Here is a 20,979-nt window from a genome sequence, read left to right on the forward strand (position 1 = left end):
TTTGACTGAAACCCAGGAAAGATAGGAATATCATAATTAGCATAAAAATTAGAAGACTTTGAAGTTTACCATAAAGTCCGATGTGCACCTTTTTTTTGAACTCGTGTATAACATTATGTAAAACATTTCTATTAGAAAACACCAATTACGAATTTGTCTCAAATGATTCCCATGAAAAGCCCGACAAWACGACCAATTATTTTAAGCAAAATGGGAATTATCGATACTGACCAAATGGCGAGTAATCTTCACAAGTTTATCATATTATTTCCATATACAGAGTGTTGCGTGATCGATAGCCATATCTTACGCGCGTGTTCCTTAGTTAGTTTAAGGCGAAAAAAACCCTGAAGATGCAAGTCACTYGTGCTTGCGCCCCCTAAAAACCCACTAGTTTGATCAGTTTAAGTCGAAACACAGTTTTCTTCGAAGCGCAATTGTTAAGGAGTTCGGGGCAATGTCTTGTAGGCCGTATAATTTGCCTGGATGAAGAGGATGCGATTCTTAAAATGATCCTCTACCAGCCTACGATTAATATTTAATCCTGTTCATATTATTCGAATGAAAGTGTGGATTACTATTGTTATTAATAAATCGCTTTTCTAATTTCAGTTTACTTTGTTGATTGATTGGAGTGTCTTTAAGGTCCCACTTTCGCTTCATTTGTCATTGTTTTTCCTCCTACTTTGTATTTGGGATATCTTTTGGCTGGCGTTCATCATCCTGCATGGGGATTCTGATATTACTCAGAACTCAGTTCATTTATGATTTTATTCATCTTCTTAAATGTATGTTTGTTTTCGGTCGTTGGTCCAACATCCTGAGTTAGTTCGTTTGTTCTTGCCTTGAATTAGAAAAATTATTTCCGCTCTTCTGAACACTTCTTTTCCTTCCTTAAGTTATCCCACTTTATTTCTAAAGCTGTCGTATTATGTMTTTTTTGCAGGGATCTAAAGTAGTAGAATCCCTACTTAACGTAGTTTTATGGAAAAATATTTTTAGCGAAATTTTAATTTGGAAAGTTTATTTTAYWTAATTCGCCACAAAGCTTGACTCATTGACCAAAGCCGAATTCCATGATACCAACCGAACTATCTACTTGCAATAATGATGTTTAGCCACATTAAATTAAGAATTTTGATATTGAGCCTAATTAGATACTTTTACAGATATTATTTGGTTCGAGCCAAACGATGTTTCAGATAAATGTTGTCCTTTACGTAAATCCTTTACATGACAATGTACACACATTTACCTTAACTTTTCACTCATTCTTACTGACAGAGGAGTTGTGTTTAGTAAAATACATAATACACTTTTCTCATTAATTGCTTATGCATAATTAGTAGTTGAATACGTTCTATCTTAGACAAACTAATTTTCTTTCAAAATTATATTTACAAATAAAAATCCTCAAATCAATCTCCTCAATCAACCTCAATGGCCGCGAAAGTTTGACTCTGTTGATAAATAAAAAATAACGTAAAATATATAAAAAAAAATAATAAAAATAAGCTTCAAAACAGTTTTGCGTTGTATGGTTTAGTTTGAATTTATCTTCTAGTCTGGACGAATTTTTCATATACGACAAATTTGTTTTGGTAGTTATTTTGTATTGGTTTCTTTATCCTCGCAATAATGATTTTCCTGCCTAGTGTTATTGCTATGTACCTAACACACTATTTTTCACCTTAATTTAAATTCCTAACTGTTGGATTGGCAAAGGAGGTTCAGTTATCTGGCCTCCGAGGCGACCAAACCTAACACCTTCCGACCGTTACGTTTTGGGGATACAAGATTTCAGCTTATTCCTCATGCTTTCTTCTAACGCATTTGCCCATAACTCCTTAACAATTGAATGTAGACAAAAAATTTTAAGACATTTTTCCCTTAAAATTGGCCAAAGAATACGGTTTTGAGAATGCAATGTCCATTGAGTCTCGGCGTAATTAACAAAGGGCAAAGCCCTCTCCTTTAAAAGAGTAATATTTATGCAAAGCTATTCACCAAAAATTGAACATTATTTGATAATGATCTGTTTAACAAAACACCTTAATAAATAAGTCCACTATTCCGCTAGATTTGGAAGCAAATATTCAATTTCTGCAAAGCATTATAATATTTATGATAATGAAAACACCATTTTTCAATATGAAACAGTTGTTCACATCAAAGGAAAAATTAAACAGACATTGAAACACACCATTTTTAATAAAAATAATAAAGTACATAAATGCTTCAAAAGAATTCAAATAGTTCGTTATCTTATATTATATGATTCAATATTATAAAATCAAACACTAATTATAAACTTAACTCAGTTTAAGTAACAAAGAGTAATATTTATTAAAAATACGCTTTTAAAATTACGGTTTGTGATAGAAGCATTCAAAATGCGGAAACAATGTTTGTTAGTTTTTGCCCAGCAAAAATAAGAAGCTCCCACTTTCGAATTGAGATTAGTGATTATGGTTTTTCCCGTGATAACGTTCACTACCCGTATCTAGTTTATCGACCTAGGTGTCAAATCGCTTTTTCTGCTAAAAGTAACTATTAGCATACACACTACTATGTAAAAGTAGAATATACCTTGAGAAATAAAATTACTTGCAATTTGATGAAATATCGACTTCTTTAAACGCAATTTATGAGATGAACTGTAAAATTAATCGGTTTCTCGATGATATAAAACACAAATTTAACAGTGCTTGCTTGAACTTTTTGCTAAGCAAATTGAAATAAATACACTTGCGACAAGCTAGAATATTGAATGGCTGTGAGCATTCAGATTGTTTTTATAGAATAGTTGGCACAAAAGTACAACAGGAGAATAAAGAATTATTAGAACTCAATATGCGATCATACGATTTGACCATTTAATTTGAAAATCTGTCTAAGAAAAATTTGTTATTTTCACAATGGAAAAATTGTATTATAAAATATTCAGGCAAGAAAATATGATCTGCATAATGTGATATTGTATAAAGTATATCAATAAATATTTGCCTATTCATTAGATATTTAGGTAATTAATGAGCAACGATTTTACGAAAAATTGACATAATGTATGCAAAAATATTTAAATGCCGAGCATTTTCTTACACGGAGTACATACTATGTTTCTAAATTCGAAACGCTTTCGTTCTGTTTGACAGAAGAAAAACCTACTAATATGATGTATATTTTTAAAAAACTATCTAACAAAAGGTTCAGCTTTAACATATAGAAATCGATATAATATAATAAGAGTTGTATAATATAATGTATATATCAAAAAACATCCGCAACCTTTTATATAATAACAAATTGAAAGGCAATTTTATAGTGTTGTGTCAAGTCAATGTGAAGAGCTGGGAAATGATTATAAAATGACCATTTTTAACTCATGTTGCAGAATAGGTAATATACAATTGAAGTTACTTGCACATTGCTTGAACACTTTTAAAATAGTTCCACAAGTCCTCAAAAAGCCACAAACCAAAACAGATATGCTGGCTTGCTCGAAGCATTTTTTTCTCATTTAGTGAGTGCACGTAATCATTTTGATATGTAACAATTTTTGGACTGCTATACGACTTGTTCCGACAACAATAGTTTAAATAAATCTCTCAAAGTAGAGACGTAATCTGGTTTGGTTTTGTCTTTGGTTTCATCTGAACAAGCCTGGGGAACATTGCAGAAATATATTTTACAAAAATAGGGGCCTAAAACTGATAATGAAGTTTCTTTTAAGTAGATTAAAACATAGTATTGCACAAAACAGGTTGCTTATAGCACCAACGCTTCCTAACATATCACATTCCTTTTCAAGGTTTATTTACCATTTAAAAATCGCCAATAGGGTATAGATAATTTCGATAATTATAGTAACGTTATAAAATATATATTATTAATGAAAATTATTCTAAATTGACTTGTTTCACATATTATAGAATTGCTGTTAATTACAATATTCCCTTTTATACATATACGGATTTTCAATGGGAACCTATTTGCATGTAACACCCACATTTATATTAACATTCCTTGATTAATAATATGCTTTTGACAATAAATACATTGCAAATTCACTTTAAAGCAAGTAATCAATAAGTAGTCATTTTAAGGGAATATTATACTTTGCTGCTAAATTAAATTATCTTTTCCAATTTCGGATGATAAAAAACAAATTTGACTGATATTAATGTGTTTTAGCGTTATAAAACGAATGTTAAGATTAAAATTGAGCGTTTCAAGCAAATAACACGGATGTACAATATGTTACAATTTACTTCCTCGAAGTAGTTGAATAAAATTATTTATCTAAAAGGCCGCCAATAGTCACACACGATTTGCTTTGGGTTTAGCTGTATTACACTTGGAGGCACTGACCAATACAGTTCAAATCTGCGTGCTAAAAGTCGAATACGGTTTAACCTCCAGAAGAAATATCTTTTCTAATCCAAAGCAAATTTTCTCTAAAATTTCATTCGCAGTTCAATTTTTTAGAAGGGAAAATGCCTCCTAATAAAATTGCTCTTGAATCTAAATCTTAGCCAATGTCGCGAATTTAAAATTAATTTAAATCGAGATTTCTTACCCTAGTAGTAGTAATAGTAATTAGTAGTTCTTAACGTATATCAGATGCTAAACAGGTGAGGTAATGGTTAATAAAGATAATGTAAAATTGCACTTACATTAACATAACAAATAGTTAGTTTGGCGAACTCTTTTTTAGATAATTTTACAAACAATCATTAAAATAATTATTGCAATAGTGTCCAAACTATATTGGAAAATGGAATTTATTAGGACTTTTGAATAAAGAAGAAGATATTATGTGCTAATATCGATATTGAGTATTAAAAACTGAATTAAATACAAAGTAATATTTCGGTTGTGAATCAAAAAGTTGGATATCAGCATTACTATCGACAATTTAATTAAATTTCACTTCGACATAAAGAAGGAATTTATAGCAAATTTACATTACATCTTATCTAAAATGCTTCGTAGTTCACTTTATGCGGACGGGCATATACATATTTCAAACGTCCAAGGAACAGAACGAAATGCATTTAAAAAACTTAGTTTTAATTTTACTTATTATATGCATTTCATTCCATTCTATGGGCGTCTTTAGCTAATTTTAAAATCTTTACAAAAAACTTAGTTTCGTTTTAAACGTCCGAATAGTCATCACAGATTCAACTTTTATATAATATAAAACTTCTTAAAACATCCCGTATTGTTATATCTATATTACACGTTATTTTATAACATAATATATTATATTAATTTATCATAATTTTCAAGAATTCAAGCTGATTATATACCTATTTAATATTTTTATTGCTAAAAATCGAGGCGGAGAACTTAAAGTAGCGTTCTTCAGAAAGAACCAACAGTTTCGTTAATGTTTTGGAGGTCGAACAATTTTTCATTCTCACTGTAAATGAGTAAAAGCACGCAGTCCCTTGTTGCCGAAAACAAAGCTATAAAATTCATCGGTTTGCAAAATACATAATGAAACAAACAAGAGTAACAGTAATATAATGATTGTATAGACTAGAATAGAGTAGGTTCTTATTGCAATATCGGAGATTTTTTTAATATTATATCTATTATACCAGTTATGTGTATAGCATAAATAAATTTATATAGTTTTTGTTTTAGCTATAAAATGTAATATAATATGCTTGGGATGCGGAATGGTTCGTTGAAGATGTTCGAAAATTCATTTCAATTTGCTTGCGATGTTTGGAACAGTGGATAATCATTTTTTTGCCCCTTGATTGAGGCCCCAACTAAGAACCGAGAGCCAATGGCGCCTAGTTGGTTTATCGTGGCAAACAGGCAAAAAAACCAGCAGTAAAATGTGAGAATAGAAAAACCAGTTTTGAATTCGAGGATTAAAAAATAGTGGAGATGAATTAATGAGCAGCTTCAATGCAAACCAAACGCACCCATACAAAACGATCAAAACTCAACCGTTGAAATATGTATACAGGGTGTCCTAACAAGACCCGCTTTGATCCATTTATGTAAAATTGTAAATAGTACCATTTGGAAAATTGAAGAGTATACTTTAGGAGCAAGCGATCTAATCACATTTTCGGTTCTACCGCCAGTAGCCATCATCTAGCTTACTTTAAATGGAACATCGGGAAAATTCTAAATGTTTTTAATGTGTCGGTTTCTGTACCAAAGTGTAACGATTTTTGAGATATTAAAAATTTTATGTGTGAAATGGCCGTTGTTGGACTCGGATAATTATTTTCTCGTACAAGGAAGTACAGCAGATTTTTGGGTATGCCACGAGTGAGAAGTTTTTGCCTATACGAGTGCTAATTTGTCGAATAGCCACCTGATCGTATTTCATTTTTATCATACTTTAATTGGGCTTTGGTGATAATTTTAGGTCAATTAAGAAACGTTTTGTTTCCGATATAATGTCAATTTGATCATTGTTATAAGGCAATGTAGATGCTCTTAGTTGGCCATGACATGGTGTCATATATGACAGATATGATGACAGAAAAAAATTGACGGCTACAAGAATATTGACAGCTGTCACACACCGTCTGAAAATCATTAGAAATTATGTCTGGGTGAAATTAAGAAATAATATAACATAGGAATCGAAAAAAATCTTTTAGCTTGTTTGTTCTAAAGTTAAAGCTAAGTCTAAATATTTCAGTTTTAAAAAAAAAAATCTATCTACATTAAACCGCATTATTGACATACATTTTAAATATCTCCAAAATAGTTAGTCTTAAGTTCGGATATTACTCATGAAAGTATCTAGAACTTCTAGTGAATATCAAAAGTGAAACAATATACAGTGTTGCAACTAAAATAAGCAATCTTGAATATATTTTAGGTCGCTTGCCCTCAGTGATTTTAGCACACTGCCCAAACTACAGTTTGCCATAAATGAACCCCGGCGGTGCCCGTTGCTCCACCCTGTATATTAGTACATGAGATACAATAACATAGAGCTGGAGGTTAGCGTAAGTAGTACGGATTACAGTTTCTTCATACGCTTTCCGATCTCCTGGTCTAGAATAATAACCATTCGTTTTCCGATAGGCGGTGAAATAAAACCCGATTACTTTGCATGCTTTGCGGAAATTATTTGTTGCTGTTTGGCTTAGGGTGGGTGAGGCGATGACTTTAATATACCATTAATCTCGGATTTTGAATAATAAATGCATAATGATTAATAGTGTCCCTTGGCGAGCTGTGCCTTTAATTACAATGAAGGTTTTTGGAAACAATGGGGGGATGAAGTAGCGTGACGATGTTATAAAACGTTCCGACTATATAGGAATAACGTAATGCTACGTTGAGGGGTGTTTTTATGTTAGTTACTAGTGACGGGGACTGAAAAAAATGGCTATTATTCAAGAAAAAAACGATTAGGGGATGGAAAAGTAGTTTAAACTGTAACCATGTTTAACCGGCCAGCCCGACTACTACCGCTAAGAATCGCACAAAGCCCGATAGTAAAAATAGTAGTACAGCCAAAATCAGTCGGCCGAAGCATCGTTAGCCAACTGCCCACCAGAGGGGGCAGTGGGTGGTACTGTTGCTTCGTATTTTGGACTGGTATCGAACTTCCTGGTATCCGGATTATACCGGGGGTGTTTAAATTTGCAGTGAGTGCGCAGGTTGTCGCTCCTAGTGTAGGTGGCTCTGCATAAGGGGCACTCGAATCTGCCGGGGAAGTGCACATGATAGTGGTTTCTGATGTGCGTCACTATTTTCCCACAAAGTTTGCAGCGATGCAGGTTACAACCGCCTGGCAACTTGTCAAAGGTTAGCCGCATGTGCCAGGTTTTTGAACCTGCAAGCAAAAAACGACTGGTCAGTACGGCCTTTTTTAAACCTTGGACAACCAATGGTGTGATCTAAAGCCCCTTAATCTACATGGCCCGCCCCCTGAGTTCAATTTAGTACTGTATTGTAGTGAACTTGGCTAATCGATGTTACTAGACATTTTTGTCTATTGGAAAACTTGAATGTTGTTATTAATCTTTGGCAATTCAAAACTCTTCTTTTGAGACTGCAACCCACCATGTGTATTTATTTAGTTTAAAGCTACTCTTCGTTAACTCTTTGAGTTTAAGAAAGTTAATGGAGAAAAGCAGCACATGTGCACGTAGTGAGCAACTAAGAAAGATCGCCCGTTGTGTATCGGAAAATATTGCCAACAAAAAATATTTTTTTATTTACATTGAATTTATATTGAATATTATATTTGTTTCTTTAATAAATACCGATTTATTTTCCTGACTGCGTAAAATTGTTATTATATTCTTATCTTTCCTGAGTCTCAGTCAAAGTGTGAAGTAAACAATTTGAATATCGGTTTATTTCATTACATTTCGGCGAGACAACAGCGCCATCATCAGATTTAAAATTTACACAAACTCATAATTGGTAAACATTAACGTTCTTTTAGGTCTTTGCATTCTTGAAACCTTAAGTTTGAATTATTGACATGATGGCGCTGTTGTCTCGCCGAAACGTAATGAAATAAACGATATTCAACATTTTCACTTCACACTTGGACTGATACCCAGGAAAGATAAGAATATAATTTAATAAATACTAGGAGGAGAATAAAAAAAATACCAATTTTTTCATCAGGAAAAGCAAAATTCAGGTATTGTAAAAATTGATTGAGTTTTTGAGAGGTTGCGTATTTTATGATTACCATTTTTTACACTAGTTCTTCCAAGTTAAGTAAGGAAGTGAAAGACGATTATTTCGTCAATTAAATTTGGTTTCGTTTGAAAGAGCTTTTTTCTTACACCCGATTGCTTCAAAATGACGAATGTTTGGTTTAGTCAGCGGCGGCGAAAGGACGGAAAATTTAAACAAAACTACATCTTTTGTAAGAGGGGATCAAAAATAGATACGGACAGCAAAAACCACTCTTCAATATCTCCATTCGACTAAATTGTAAAATACACATTAATTTACGTCGTGAACATAATCAGTTTATTTCAAATATTGGACGACTATATAAAGAAACGTTTAATAGCGAATGTGAAGTGAAATTTCATAAAATTCGTAAGAACTGTTACCATCAATGGTAGAAGACGTGTTCTTGACCACGAGACACAATATGCTTTCCAACACGATGAATGCCCATAATGATTGGAAAAATCGAATTAAATCATTCGGGTTATTCGATTATGAAAAGAATAAAATTCATTCGATCAGCTTTTAATAAGTATTTCAAGTTGCCAGAAACTCGGGTGACGAGGAAAATTGAAAGAAAAAACAAGCAAAATTTTACTGCTGAAAAAGGAAGTTATAGTGGATTTAACTGATACCAACGCAAACGCATTGGATTCGTGCGTATATTTAACTATTTAGTCGGTTAAAAAAGGGATATTGAAGAGTGGTTTCCATTGTCAGTTTATTTCCGAAGCAAAACAGCGACAGAAACAAAGATCCGTATATTGTTAGTGCTTAGGCTTATTAACATGTGTGTTTAGATATTTTTCCTCCATTTCTCTGTTTGACTATATTAGAGAAAATAATACGCCCTAAAGACAAAATACGCAAAATTTCCAAGATGAAAATGCGTTATTGAAACTTATTGTTTGCATTGCTTTCCTCAGCAGGATTTCCAGCAGTATCTTGCAAAAATTGTGTTTTCCATGATTAGAATATTACGTTTTTTTTTCATATAAGATACAGCCGACAACGATCTCTCTTAGTAGCTCACCGGGTATTTTTAGAGCTGCATGAAAATCTTCGCAAACTTTATGTGCGATGAAATTTTGAAAACAAATCTGAACTGATTACTTGAGTTGTTAATAAAAGAGTTTCTGGCTCTAGCTTGACAAGCGGTTCTCCAATATTCTGCTTCTTCGAACTCACTCAATTTAATCAGTTCGAAAAGAGAAGTAGACTGAATTTTATTGATGATTTAATCATTCATATATCATTTAATGATCTTTAGCTTTTATTTCTATGTTGATCGAATATTTAAAAAAATATAGAAAAATGCAAATTAGTATACAAAGCGCCCGGAAATTAGTGTGCAATTCTTTGACTATATATTCTTTATGTTAAGCTATGAGTGCCTTAAGTTGGCTCTAAATTTGTCGCTACTTTGTACATCGGGGTATCGTATGATTCAATTTCTTGCTCTTTCAGGCCTAAGCAATACTTTAACACATGTATGTGAAAAGCTTAGCATTTTAATTGCTTAATGTAAGGAGACACGTTCTAAAACAGGTTAAAAAATATGCAGAGTCAAAGTATTGCACAATAATTTTCGGACACCCTGTTTTATAGAAATATATAGGCAAGTAATACGAAACCAAAAGAAACAGAGTTGTCACATAAGAGATAAAAAAAATGATTTATAAAGTATAACAAATTTCAAAAAATTTGTTTCATGCAGCTCTTTATTTAATCTTCCAGACTTAAAAAATAGGGCTAAAAGTGCTTATCGAAAAGTCAACCTGAGATGTAGAAATTGATAAGATCTTTTTAAGACGATTTTACAGGGTTTTAAACAGATTCCAATTTCATTTTTATAAATGTGTTTTTTTCGAAAGTAGCAAGATGAACTCTAAATATACATGTGCATTAATGTTTTAGTTTTAGTAGTTTGTAGCATCAAAACATTAATATAAATCTGAATGTCAGTTGATCTAGTTGACATGCTGAATTTTAAAACCTACTAGAATCAGATGCATGTTATTAATGCGAAGCAAAACGCATAATCATGTATAATTTTCACGTCCCCTTAGCACTTATTTAGCCTTATTTTTATCTTTTTAACTCTGTACAGCTGCACTTATTAACTGGGGGATTTTGATTCACTTCTAAGGCACAATTTGGTGATTTTATTTGAGAGCGTCGAATCGACTGAGGGTTTAGTTTGTACAGTTTTCCACTAATACATCGTTTGTAGCAGTTTTTTGGATTTTAGAGAACTTGAGAAAATTTAAATAGGATGGATTAATAGGTGAAGGCACAGAAAAAATCTTTTGCCAACGTTTCAATTTAATGTTAACCATCATCAAAGCTGGGCAAACAACAAAAAAGTTCATAGAAGCATTCAGCTAAATGCGCCTGTTAAATAATGTTTTGTTGTAGGTTTCTTACGTTTACATAATCGTTGACATGAATTATTTATAATGGCATTTTTTAAATCGACTAAATAGTTGTTCGAATAACACCTAAATCCAGTTAAAAAAAATCAACTCTGCTGCTGAAATTCAGTTGAAGCATTGCACGATAAATATTTTTTTATATTTAACAAACTTAAAATGATTAACTAAAACAACTGAGTGTGATTTATTTTGACATTAAATCGATGACTGATGAGATATAAATAAAGATAGTATCATAAAAATTACAAAATCAAAATCAATTCTAACATTTATAAACTCAAGAATAGGACGGTGTTTTACCTCATTTTCTTCGTCGCTAAAAACTAAATAAAATATTGCCATTTTTTCACTTACAGAGCGTTGATGATGGTTTACGTTAAACCAAAAGGTAGTCTCTTTGACCGTCTTCATTAATCCAGCCAAAGTATTTTTTATATAATTTTCAACTTAGAACATAAAAAATTAAAACCATTTTTTTTTCGAATTATTGGCTATTGCATACCATTAGTATTTGAGGTAAACTGTAGGCGTTTCCATAAGCATGGTATTGAAGAGTTAAAAACATATATATTGCCATTATTGAACTACCCAAAATAGCGAAGGAAATAGTTTCGAAAGAACCCATTATCTTACAAAAGGGCTGTCTGGTAGTCCTAAACCATACAAAACCCCAGATTACCATTGATTGTCCAACGTTTGATCGTTTTTAGCTGATGTAATAATTCGAATTAAGTAAGTAATTTAATATTTGGATTGTGTGTGTGTATTCGAAGGGTCGGTTCCAGGGCAAACTGGTTAATTATTAAATGAAAATGTCCACATAGTTACATTAATAGGAATTATTACATCAAAAGCCTATTTTTCGTAAGTTTCACTTGCAACGTCGAATATTGAAAAAGTCGGCTCAATTTTGCCAAGCCGGTTGCAAAATGGCACTTTTCCTTATCTTGGCTTTGTATAAGAAAAAAGTGACACATTTGAATGTTTCCCGTGGCTCGCAGATCTTCTATTACGTAAAAGGGGGTGTTAGAGCGCCAAATAATTGAACAAGTCTCACAATCCCCGTTTTCATGCAATTTACCGATCTGCTGCCAATAAGAGCCTAAACTGCCAAAGAACAATACTGTTATTTAAAAGAAAACCTTCTTTAATCAATGCTGGAATTGGTTTTTGTAATTGCAACAAAAAAATTCCCATTGCTTATGAAACGTTTTTTTTTTGGCTCTAAACAATAACATCTTTTGGCGTGCCTAGTTGCTCTTGCTCGTAAATGACGACTAAAAATACTCAAAATGTGAGTAATTTGTTGGTTAATGATTAGGTAATTAATAAAAATAGTGACAGTATAGCAAAATAGTGACAGAGTGCACCCCACAGCAGAAGAGAAAAATGTGTGAATGTAAATAAGAACGAAAAACCTGCTCACTCATTAGATTTGATTATTAGTCTCCTATATTAAACCTCGGGGGGTTCAAAGCATATAATCGAACATGATTTTATATACTCCAAACTGCCCCTTTAACGATCATAGTCATTATTTCCGTATTTACACAGTGCCATTAATAAAAAAATGCGTCTTTGTGGCAACATGAATACAGAAGCCTCAGTGGAACATACCTCGAGTTTTTGGTTCTTGTCTAAACGATTTTTATGAGCCTTATTTGGGCAGATGTATCACTAAATACCAAGCGATGAAAAGCTGTTAAGTTTCGAGTTAAATGCGGAAATATTCTATGGGTTAACTTTTATTATAGCATGCAAAGCATTACGACATCCGGGGGGGTTCTAAAACACTACTTAAAATTAATTTCTTAATAATACTGTTTTGGTGTATTTATTTCAATTGTACATACAAGTGTTTAATTTTTCCATTGATGAAAGCAGTGAACAAACATTATGTTTGTCCAGATGAGAACGTAACTAGCGGGTTTCAATTTGTTTACGTTCGTAGAAGCGGCCTTGCCCTTTTTAATTGCATTCTCGATTGTACAAGAATGATAAGCGGTTTACGATGTATTTTCCGGATGATTTGCAAGAGAAAACTGTCTTTACCCTTACAGTACAATAATAAATGATCTACTCGCTCCATGACCGCGAACAACGCGATAAAACTGAGTTTTAACTGGAAAATTTAAAACATTTTCATTTTATCCAGGGTGTCCTAGATAAGGCTGTATTGCATAGGGATCTCTGAAACCGTAAGAGATAGTCGGTTAAATGAGAAAAAATTTGCTGTTTTCAGAAAACAAGAAATTCTTTTAATTTTTGAGATATGTGGTTTCGAATTATATCAAAAAACAAAAAATACTTTCACATGACACCTTTTCAAGCTCTACAATATAGTCTCGATGAAAATGTATTACAACGTTTCGTTTCTTTGAAACCATCATCAACTTCTGTTTTTCATATGGGCCGAAAAAAAGTACATAACGTATTAGATATTTCTTATAATAGCGAATTCAACGATGTGTAACACACTATGATTTACTCCGGTTATTGGGTCAAAAAAACAGCTTTTCATAGATTATCCCCATTTTTATTACTGAAGGATTTCAAAATTGCGCAAATCAGTATCACAATTTCTCGAGCGTTTTTTTATTATGCCGGGAAACAATTTAACAAACGAAGAAAAATTTGGTGTTTTCATGTTACATCTTATCTCAGAATAGCTTTATTCGCGGTAACGAATCAGAAGTGGTTGGGAACTGATCGCATGCGCGTAGAGGCATTAGGTGTTCGAAACGAAAAAAGATGAAAGACGGTCGAAAAGACGCCGCTGAACATAACCTATCACTGGAGATAACCTAGGTTTTCACATTCTTCCGCACGCCACGCCGAAAATATTAAAATTTGGAAACTTCTGCGGATGGGCGGAGCTAACGCATCCGGCAAACTTCTGGTTGGTAGGAAGGTTTTCCGCATTCCGCACCCATGAGCTGCGCCCGATTTTTCTTGCAATTTCTCGTTTCGAATAAATCTCCTCTCAATAAGCTTGAAGTCCTCTTTCTTCTAACGACAAAGTTTTACCGCGTCCCATACTAATATCAATCTCCTTTAAAACACTCAAATCTACTCAAATTACTATTAGACAACTGTCAATCGGTTGACAAGTGGCATAAGTGACAGTAAGCTTAGCGACCTACGATTCTAAAAAGTGAATGAGAGTAATCAAGTGTCGCACTATCATTTATTATAGTTGCTTCTAACAATTTCTCCATTGTGAAGAACGAGTGAATTAATCGAATTGTTGAACGAATACTTTTAAAACATTGTATCCAATACATGTGGCTTGCTTGTCAAAATTTTGACTATTCACAAAATGAGTTCAAATCTGTTGATGAGAGTAATCAAGAGTCGCGGACTGGCGTTGGAATGCACAATGGCGTTCTGATGAAAATTAGTTAATTAAATGCAATATAAACATAAACAAACTTAATAATTTTATCTTATTCGAATTAATAAAAAACTGTCAAAAAAACAAATACAAATGATTTGGTCAGACGAAAGCACGGTCACTAACAACGAAATTTTCAATAAGCGTAACATCCGTTAATGGACACAAAACAACCGACGGAAAAAAACGGAATCCAGTGATCCGATTCAACACCGATTTAGCTTTAAAATGTGATGCGGAATTTTTGGAACACAAATATTGGGACCTTTTATTTATCACCACACTTTGCCCGCAGAACGTTACCTTAACGTATAGGAAAATCAATTAGAAGAAAGTTTAGATCTCGCGCCGCTAGAAAATGTACAAAAATTGCTGGTTTCAACAAAAAGGAGCTTCTGCGCACAATGCCACAGACTACTTCAGACATAGACACAGACTGTTTCGAGACTACCTGTCTCAACAGTTTCCAGATCGATCAATCATCAATCGATCATCAAGATCGATCGGAACTGATGGTGACGTTTCCTGGCCAGCACGATTGCCAGACTTGACCCCACTCGACTTCTTCCTTTGGGGTTACATTAAAAACCAAGTTTACGTTCCCCATTTCCATGCTGAAGATCAACTTTTGAGGATAGTTGCCGAAGCATTTAAATCCATAACTCATCTAATACCCAGGGTTGTAGATTCAACCAAAAATTCATTCAAAAATTCAAAATAATGGTTACCTGTTTGAACATTTATTATAAATTTTTTTGTTTTTTTTTCTGGTTTTAGTAGATTCATTTTATTTAAATTACTATTTTTGTATAACTTTTTCTTCATTGACAGGTGTTATTCTGGTTTTAGTAAGTTTTGTAAATGGCAGGTACTCCTTAAGTTGACAGCTAGACGTCTAAAATTTGACTATTCAACTGTCTTCTTTCAGGATATTTGTTGCACATGTAAAATAGACTTTTTATAAAAAATTTGTTTTTTGACGCAATAAATCATACTGTGTTATACATCGTTGAATTCGCTAATAAAAGAGCTATCTAATACGTTATGAATTTTTTTGGGTCCATATGATAAACCAAAGTTGATGATGGTTTCAAAGGAACGAAACGTTATCCATTTTCATCGAGACCATACTGTGGAGCTTGAAAAGGTGCCATGCGAAAGTATTTTTGCTTTTTGATGCGATTCGAAACAACATATCAGAAAACGACATGTATATGGCCCCCTGATTGCGCAATTTTTTTCTAATTTAACCGACTTCGTATCTCTTACGGTTTTGGAGATCCCCATGCAATCCAATTATATACCCTGTATATCAACAATACATTTGATATAATTTAAAATACTTCTTGAGTGCACTTAAACACGTGCTTAGCAGCGGTACGACAATTTGTATCTTACCTACTCTACATAATTCTTGATTGTGTTCAAGAACAGTTAAGGATATAATTGGAAAAATAAGGAAACCGATATGGCAAACGGAACTGCAGATAAGCAGCAGATGGGCTGTTGATTGATTTTTATACTTACCATACTTTGCATAGGGCGATTCAAAAAATTGGCTGCTTTAATACGAAAATCGCGAAATGCGAAAAAATAACCCAATTTTGTCTGGTGGTCGACCCAGAAGAACGTAAAACCCAAAAGTGGAATACTTAAAATTCACAACTATGTATAAATACCCCTCGCCTTGATTTTGGAGAGTTTTTAATTTTTTTATAATGCTTTTTATTTATGCATCACTTTGAGAACTGGCGCAAGTTTTTGGATTTGTGCATTTATACAGAATGTTCCGCAATTACTGTGCCAACTAGTTACTGAGTAAATTTAAATACTTACTGACAATGCCCTGTAGACGTTGTGCAATAGACTCGCTCGTTTAAAATAATCGAACATTCTCCACAGTCCAGTCATTTGTAACACATTTCGAACAGATGTAAAATGTGCATTCCCTAGACGACAATGCTAAATTATACCGTATGAAATTAGATACGAACATATTATAAAAGGGGATTTCGACTTTGATTTCTTTTCTTGACGAAGTAGGTTGATCGCAGGCCTTAATGATAACGGATATTTCATATGGCAGCGTACGTTTTCACACCACATGTTGGGCAATGAAAATTAGATAAACTTTAACGATCGATCTTAAATTAAAATGTAAGAAAGGCCACATTGGGATCACCCACCACTTAGCCATAAGAAATATTCGATTTAAATAATTATAAGGCTCCTTGAAGATAAATCTTCAAAATAGGGTGTTTTCTTTGTATGAAAAATTCCTACAAACTGAACATTAATCTATGGTAATATATTTATAAGAAAGATCAATTAAGTTTATACCATCTATCTATTGCCATTTTGTTAAATATTTAATAAACAAATTCAGCTAAAATTGAAATTATTCATGAATCTCTAAAACGTAATCCTATGGGTTGTGACGTCTCTGGTCATATAAATGGCGGATTGTTTACGTTCGGTGCCTAGTGTTTAGTTGTGTGGTTGTGTTTCATTAATTATTTTGTKAATTTAAATAATTTATAGTTTGTGTTAAACTAAAAAATGGCTTCAAAARGATTCYTTAAAGCGACAACAAACAATTTACCATGTGTACATATTTTTATGGYTAACRAATTTTTAAAAAACGACTWACCCCTTAATTCAGCCGAATTTAAGRGTGTCAAAGCAGCAGTGTAAGTAAAAATCCGTAAATTTATTAWTAGTTATTCTCTCCTTAATATACTAATCTGTCTGTATTAGGTAAATAATATATAGAATTGCACTTATTCAACTTAACCTAACCTATACACATGGCTGCTTTAAAAGTAAAATGAACTCTTAAATTTGTATTTTAGGTATCACGAGAACAATATGGTGATATCGGAGATGTGGAATTGAAACGCGAGTGTCCTTTGAGCACTGTACAAGGTAGAATTTGCCCAGAGCACAGAGTACGATCGAAGGCATATTCAATATGCCTCATCATTAGCTTTTTGTTCGTACTTTCATTAAAATGATCCTCGCACCAAGAAAACATTGATTTTGATTTAGGAACATCACGTCTAGCTGCTTTGAATCATACGGTTAGAAAGAGTTTGTTTGGATCACTTATTGAGCTATTCTTGTATCCTGGCGCAAAACACCACTTATTTTGTGATCCATACATGTCACTGTTTTCCATTGTGTAAGATAATAATAATAATCAATAAAATAATGATAATCGCAAGAACTGAAATAATAAAACAAAGCTGCGAAAACAACAAAATAAACACCAGACACTTTGTTGATATGACCTGCTACGTCATGATCGGGATAGGCAACCGACGATCCGAATTCGGCGTTTTTTGGCGGAAAATATCTGATTTGAATCTAAATTCGCTTTAAAATTATAATAGACTTTTTTGCAAAAAAATATATCAGTGTAATGTTTGCCATAACAACTTTCTATATACCAACATAAAAAAAAGTGAAAACACCCTATTCCGATGCCCCGCGTTTTCCAAATAGGCTTCTTTACTCTCATAAAAGATTAATTAATTCGACTTGAACCCCGTTAAACTGCATGTTTAGTAATTAGTTGGGTTTCTGGTGGCTGGTGGTTATCAAGATGCTGTTTCTAAATCTCAGCGCTCTGCTTCAATGCCTACGTTACTTCTGGCAAATAACGGCTGAATGTGTTTATGTGTTTTGTATGTGTTAAAATTCGTATATTCAAACAAGATGGGTACCTACATATATACACAATCGCGATGTATACATAATGCAAAATTGTTTATACCTAATCAGTGATAATGAATGAAACTGACAATGGCACACAATAAACAATTAGACATAATGAATTCCCATATGCACAGAAAATAAATATTACAATAGCGAAGCAAAAGCATTATTAGTATCAAACAGCCAGAAAGCAATGCGAAGGAAATTAAAGGAAGAGTATAAAAAGACATGTGAAAGCAAAACCGTTTTAATAAAATATATATATACATTTGTACACAATCAATCAATCACAAGCAGAACACGAAAATTAAACACATTGCAACAAAATTATAATGTAACTTAATAACACAGTTATTATGCAATTAGCCAAATAAAGCAAACATGCTAAATGGAAATTAAAGACGAGCCACTATAGTTAAATTATGCAGTATAAGAGTTCAACCGAGTCTAAAGCAACTGATCTTAAAGTAACAAGGTGAGTGGTTCAGAAAATAAATACATTATAATTACAACAGAAAATTCCTTGTAATATACAGTGTTCATAAGTGTAGCTACTTCTCTGTTTCAAACTCCAATATTATTTTTTTCAAAAATATTTAAATGTGAGGATTGGTTCAGGCAAGTGCTGATCTTTCAAGCTATTGGCATGTATTGTAGCAAACTCCCAAATAGTGAAAAATCTGCTTCGTTTTACACTCACGAAAACCTACTGTTAAATGAGTTTAAATTCTTGAAACACATCACCCAGTTGTAAATTGATTGCACCTTCAACATGACTAGTTCAGATTAAAACTCTTATACTGTTGTATGTGATTTGAACGGAAATTCCTGACTCACCATCTATTGTATCTGCCATATCAGGAGGCGCCAAATTTGATAGATCATTGTTGTCTGCAAGGTCTGGTTGGCTACCCAAAGACAATCTGCCTTCATCCTGATGGACACTGACGCTGCCACCCTGTTTAAATTTTCGCTAATTTTATTCATTTTACTTAAATGTCTGGTTTGGTTTTATTGATCAGAAATTTTCTTTTGGGGCGCACGTAATACATGCCCTTACACATCACTCGACTGATATATTTCGCAAGGTTTTGTGCCGATCACAAACTTCCAATTTTCCATTACTCACCGAATGTGTTCTATTAAAAGGTGTAGATTATTCAAAATTATTTTGAGAAAAACACCGAAAATTCAAGCGCTGGTACTGCACATCAAAAAATACAACTTATTAAAAACGTGTCATATATTTTTACTCCGTAATTATAAACTATAGACACTAACATTAGCAACATGTAACTATAAACAATATAATTCTCATTAAAATCTATAAAAAATATATATAAAGATACATAACACTTGCATATTATACACAAGCTACTAGAAAAGCGGTGGGACGTATTTGCCGGAAAAATAAGCTGTAATTATTTTGATAAGTTAAAGCAATTAGTTGCTAGTTTGATTGGCATTTTGAAACATAGACTTAATTTCATCGAATTTGTCATATGTTTTCTTTTGACCGCAAATTTTTCCACTTCAGCTTAACTGAAGAGAGTTCCCACTATTGCGGGTTAGTTATTGCGACAAAAGATTTTGTAAATTAAAGTCTCTTGAATCGAACCGTATGTTACTAAGGACTACTTTAGCTGGGTAAAGAAGCCATTTAAATTATTATTGCCCGGTTTCTGAAACGATTTCTATTGATCCGATAGCCTAAACGGTTCTACAAGTCGGAAAAATAGGTGTCTGAAACGCTCGTTAAGAGCTAGCGGTTCGTTACATTAAAGAACCGATAAACGTGCGATCTCGGACCTTTAAGCTGGACATATGAACTCTGCAGTTGGTGCGGTTCGTGCAGTTTGCAGCTGCCGACGTTGGAATTTGATTAATCAGATTGACAGATTGTATGCTCATACATGTTGGTTATGTTGCGTGTTGTTATCCTGTTTCTTCTGGGCATTTTTGTATTCCTTGTGCCGCTAAGTACGCATAGTTCTGCATTAGTTTATTATTTATATTAACAAATGGCTAACATCAGATTCTTCAACGAAAATTGCTTCTGCCATCTTTCCAAAAACATAAACATAACAGAGCCCCGTCATTCACGTGATATAAAACTCATTCTCCTATTGGTTCAATCGCCAACTGGCGCAAGCAACGCAGGGTTTATAAATTGAAACGTGCGCGCGCGGATGTTTGTTTTTCAAACGGCGGGCAACTGCAAACTACGAACGGCACCAATAGAGTGTTTTCATTGTATCAAAAATTCCTACAAACTGAACATTAATCTATGGTAATATACATATGAAAGATTAAATAAGTTTATATTATCTATATATTGCTGTTTTGTTAAATATTTAATAAACAAATTCAGCTAAAATTCGAATAATTCATTAATCTCTAAAACGCAATCCTATTGGTTGTGACGTCTCTGGTCATATAAATGGCGGATTGTTTACGTTCTGTGCATAGTGTTTAGTTGTGTGGTTGTGTTTCATTAATTAATTTGTGGATTTAAATAATTTATAGTTTGTGTTAAACTAAAAAATGGCTTTAGAAACAATTTACCATGTGTACGTATTTTTATGGTTACCGAATTTTTAAAAAGCGACGAAGGCTTTAATTTAAGCTTTAAGCAGCCAAATTTAAGGGTGTCAAAGCAGCAGCGTAAGTAAAAATCCGTAAATTCATTATTAGTTATTCTCTCCTTAATATACTAATATGTCTGTATTGAATTAAATTAGG

At 33.0% G+C, this 20,979-nt stretch overlaps 1 protein-coding gene across 2 annotated transcripts in view; it reads right to left on the bottom strand.

The window, feature by feature from the left end:
* Positions 1-20,979, bottom strand: part of LOC109538408 (sex determination protein fruitless) — a 42,075-nt gene that overhangs the window by 5,065 nt on the left and 16,031 nt on the right. Inside the window, exons 5-6 of one of the 2 annotated variants that reach the window (XM_019905631.2) lie at positions 19,075-19,195; positions 2,193-7,828 (exon numbers count right to left, since the gene is read on the bottom strand). In XM_019905631.2, the coding sequence (XP_019761190.1) occupies positions 7,512-7,828; positions 19,075-19,195 (438 nt within the window). In that variant the 3' untranslated portion in view covers positions 2,193-7,511. Of the gene's footprint in view, positions 1-2,192; positions 7,829-19,074; positions 19,196-20,979 lie in introns of those variants that run through there. The other variant, XM_019905632.2, reaches the window with a different exon arrangement.

The sequence above is a fragment of the Dendroctonus ponderosae genome, unplaced genomic scaffold (assembly GCF_020466585.1).
Source record: "Dendroctonus ponderosae isolate FM_Combo_2020 unplaced genomic scaffold, Dpon_F_20191213v2 Dpon_F_20191213_7, whole genome shotgun sequence".
Classification (NCBI taxonomy): domain Eukaryota; kingdom Metazoa; phylum Arthropoda; class Insecta; order Coleoptera; family Curculionidae; genus Dendroctonus; species Dendroctonus ponderosae.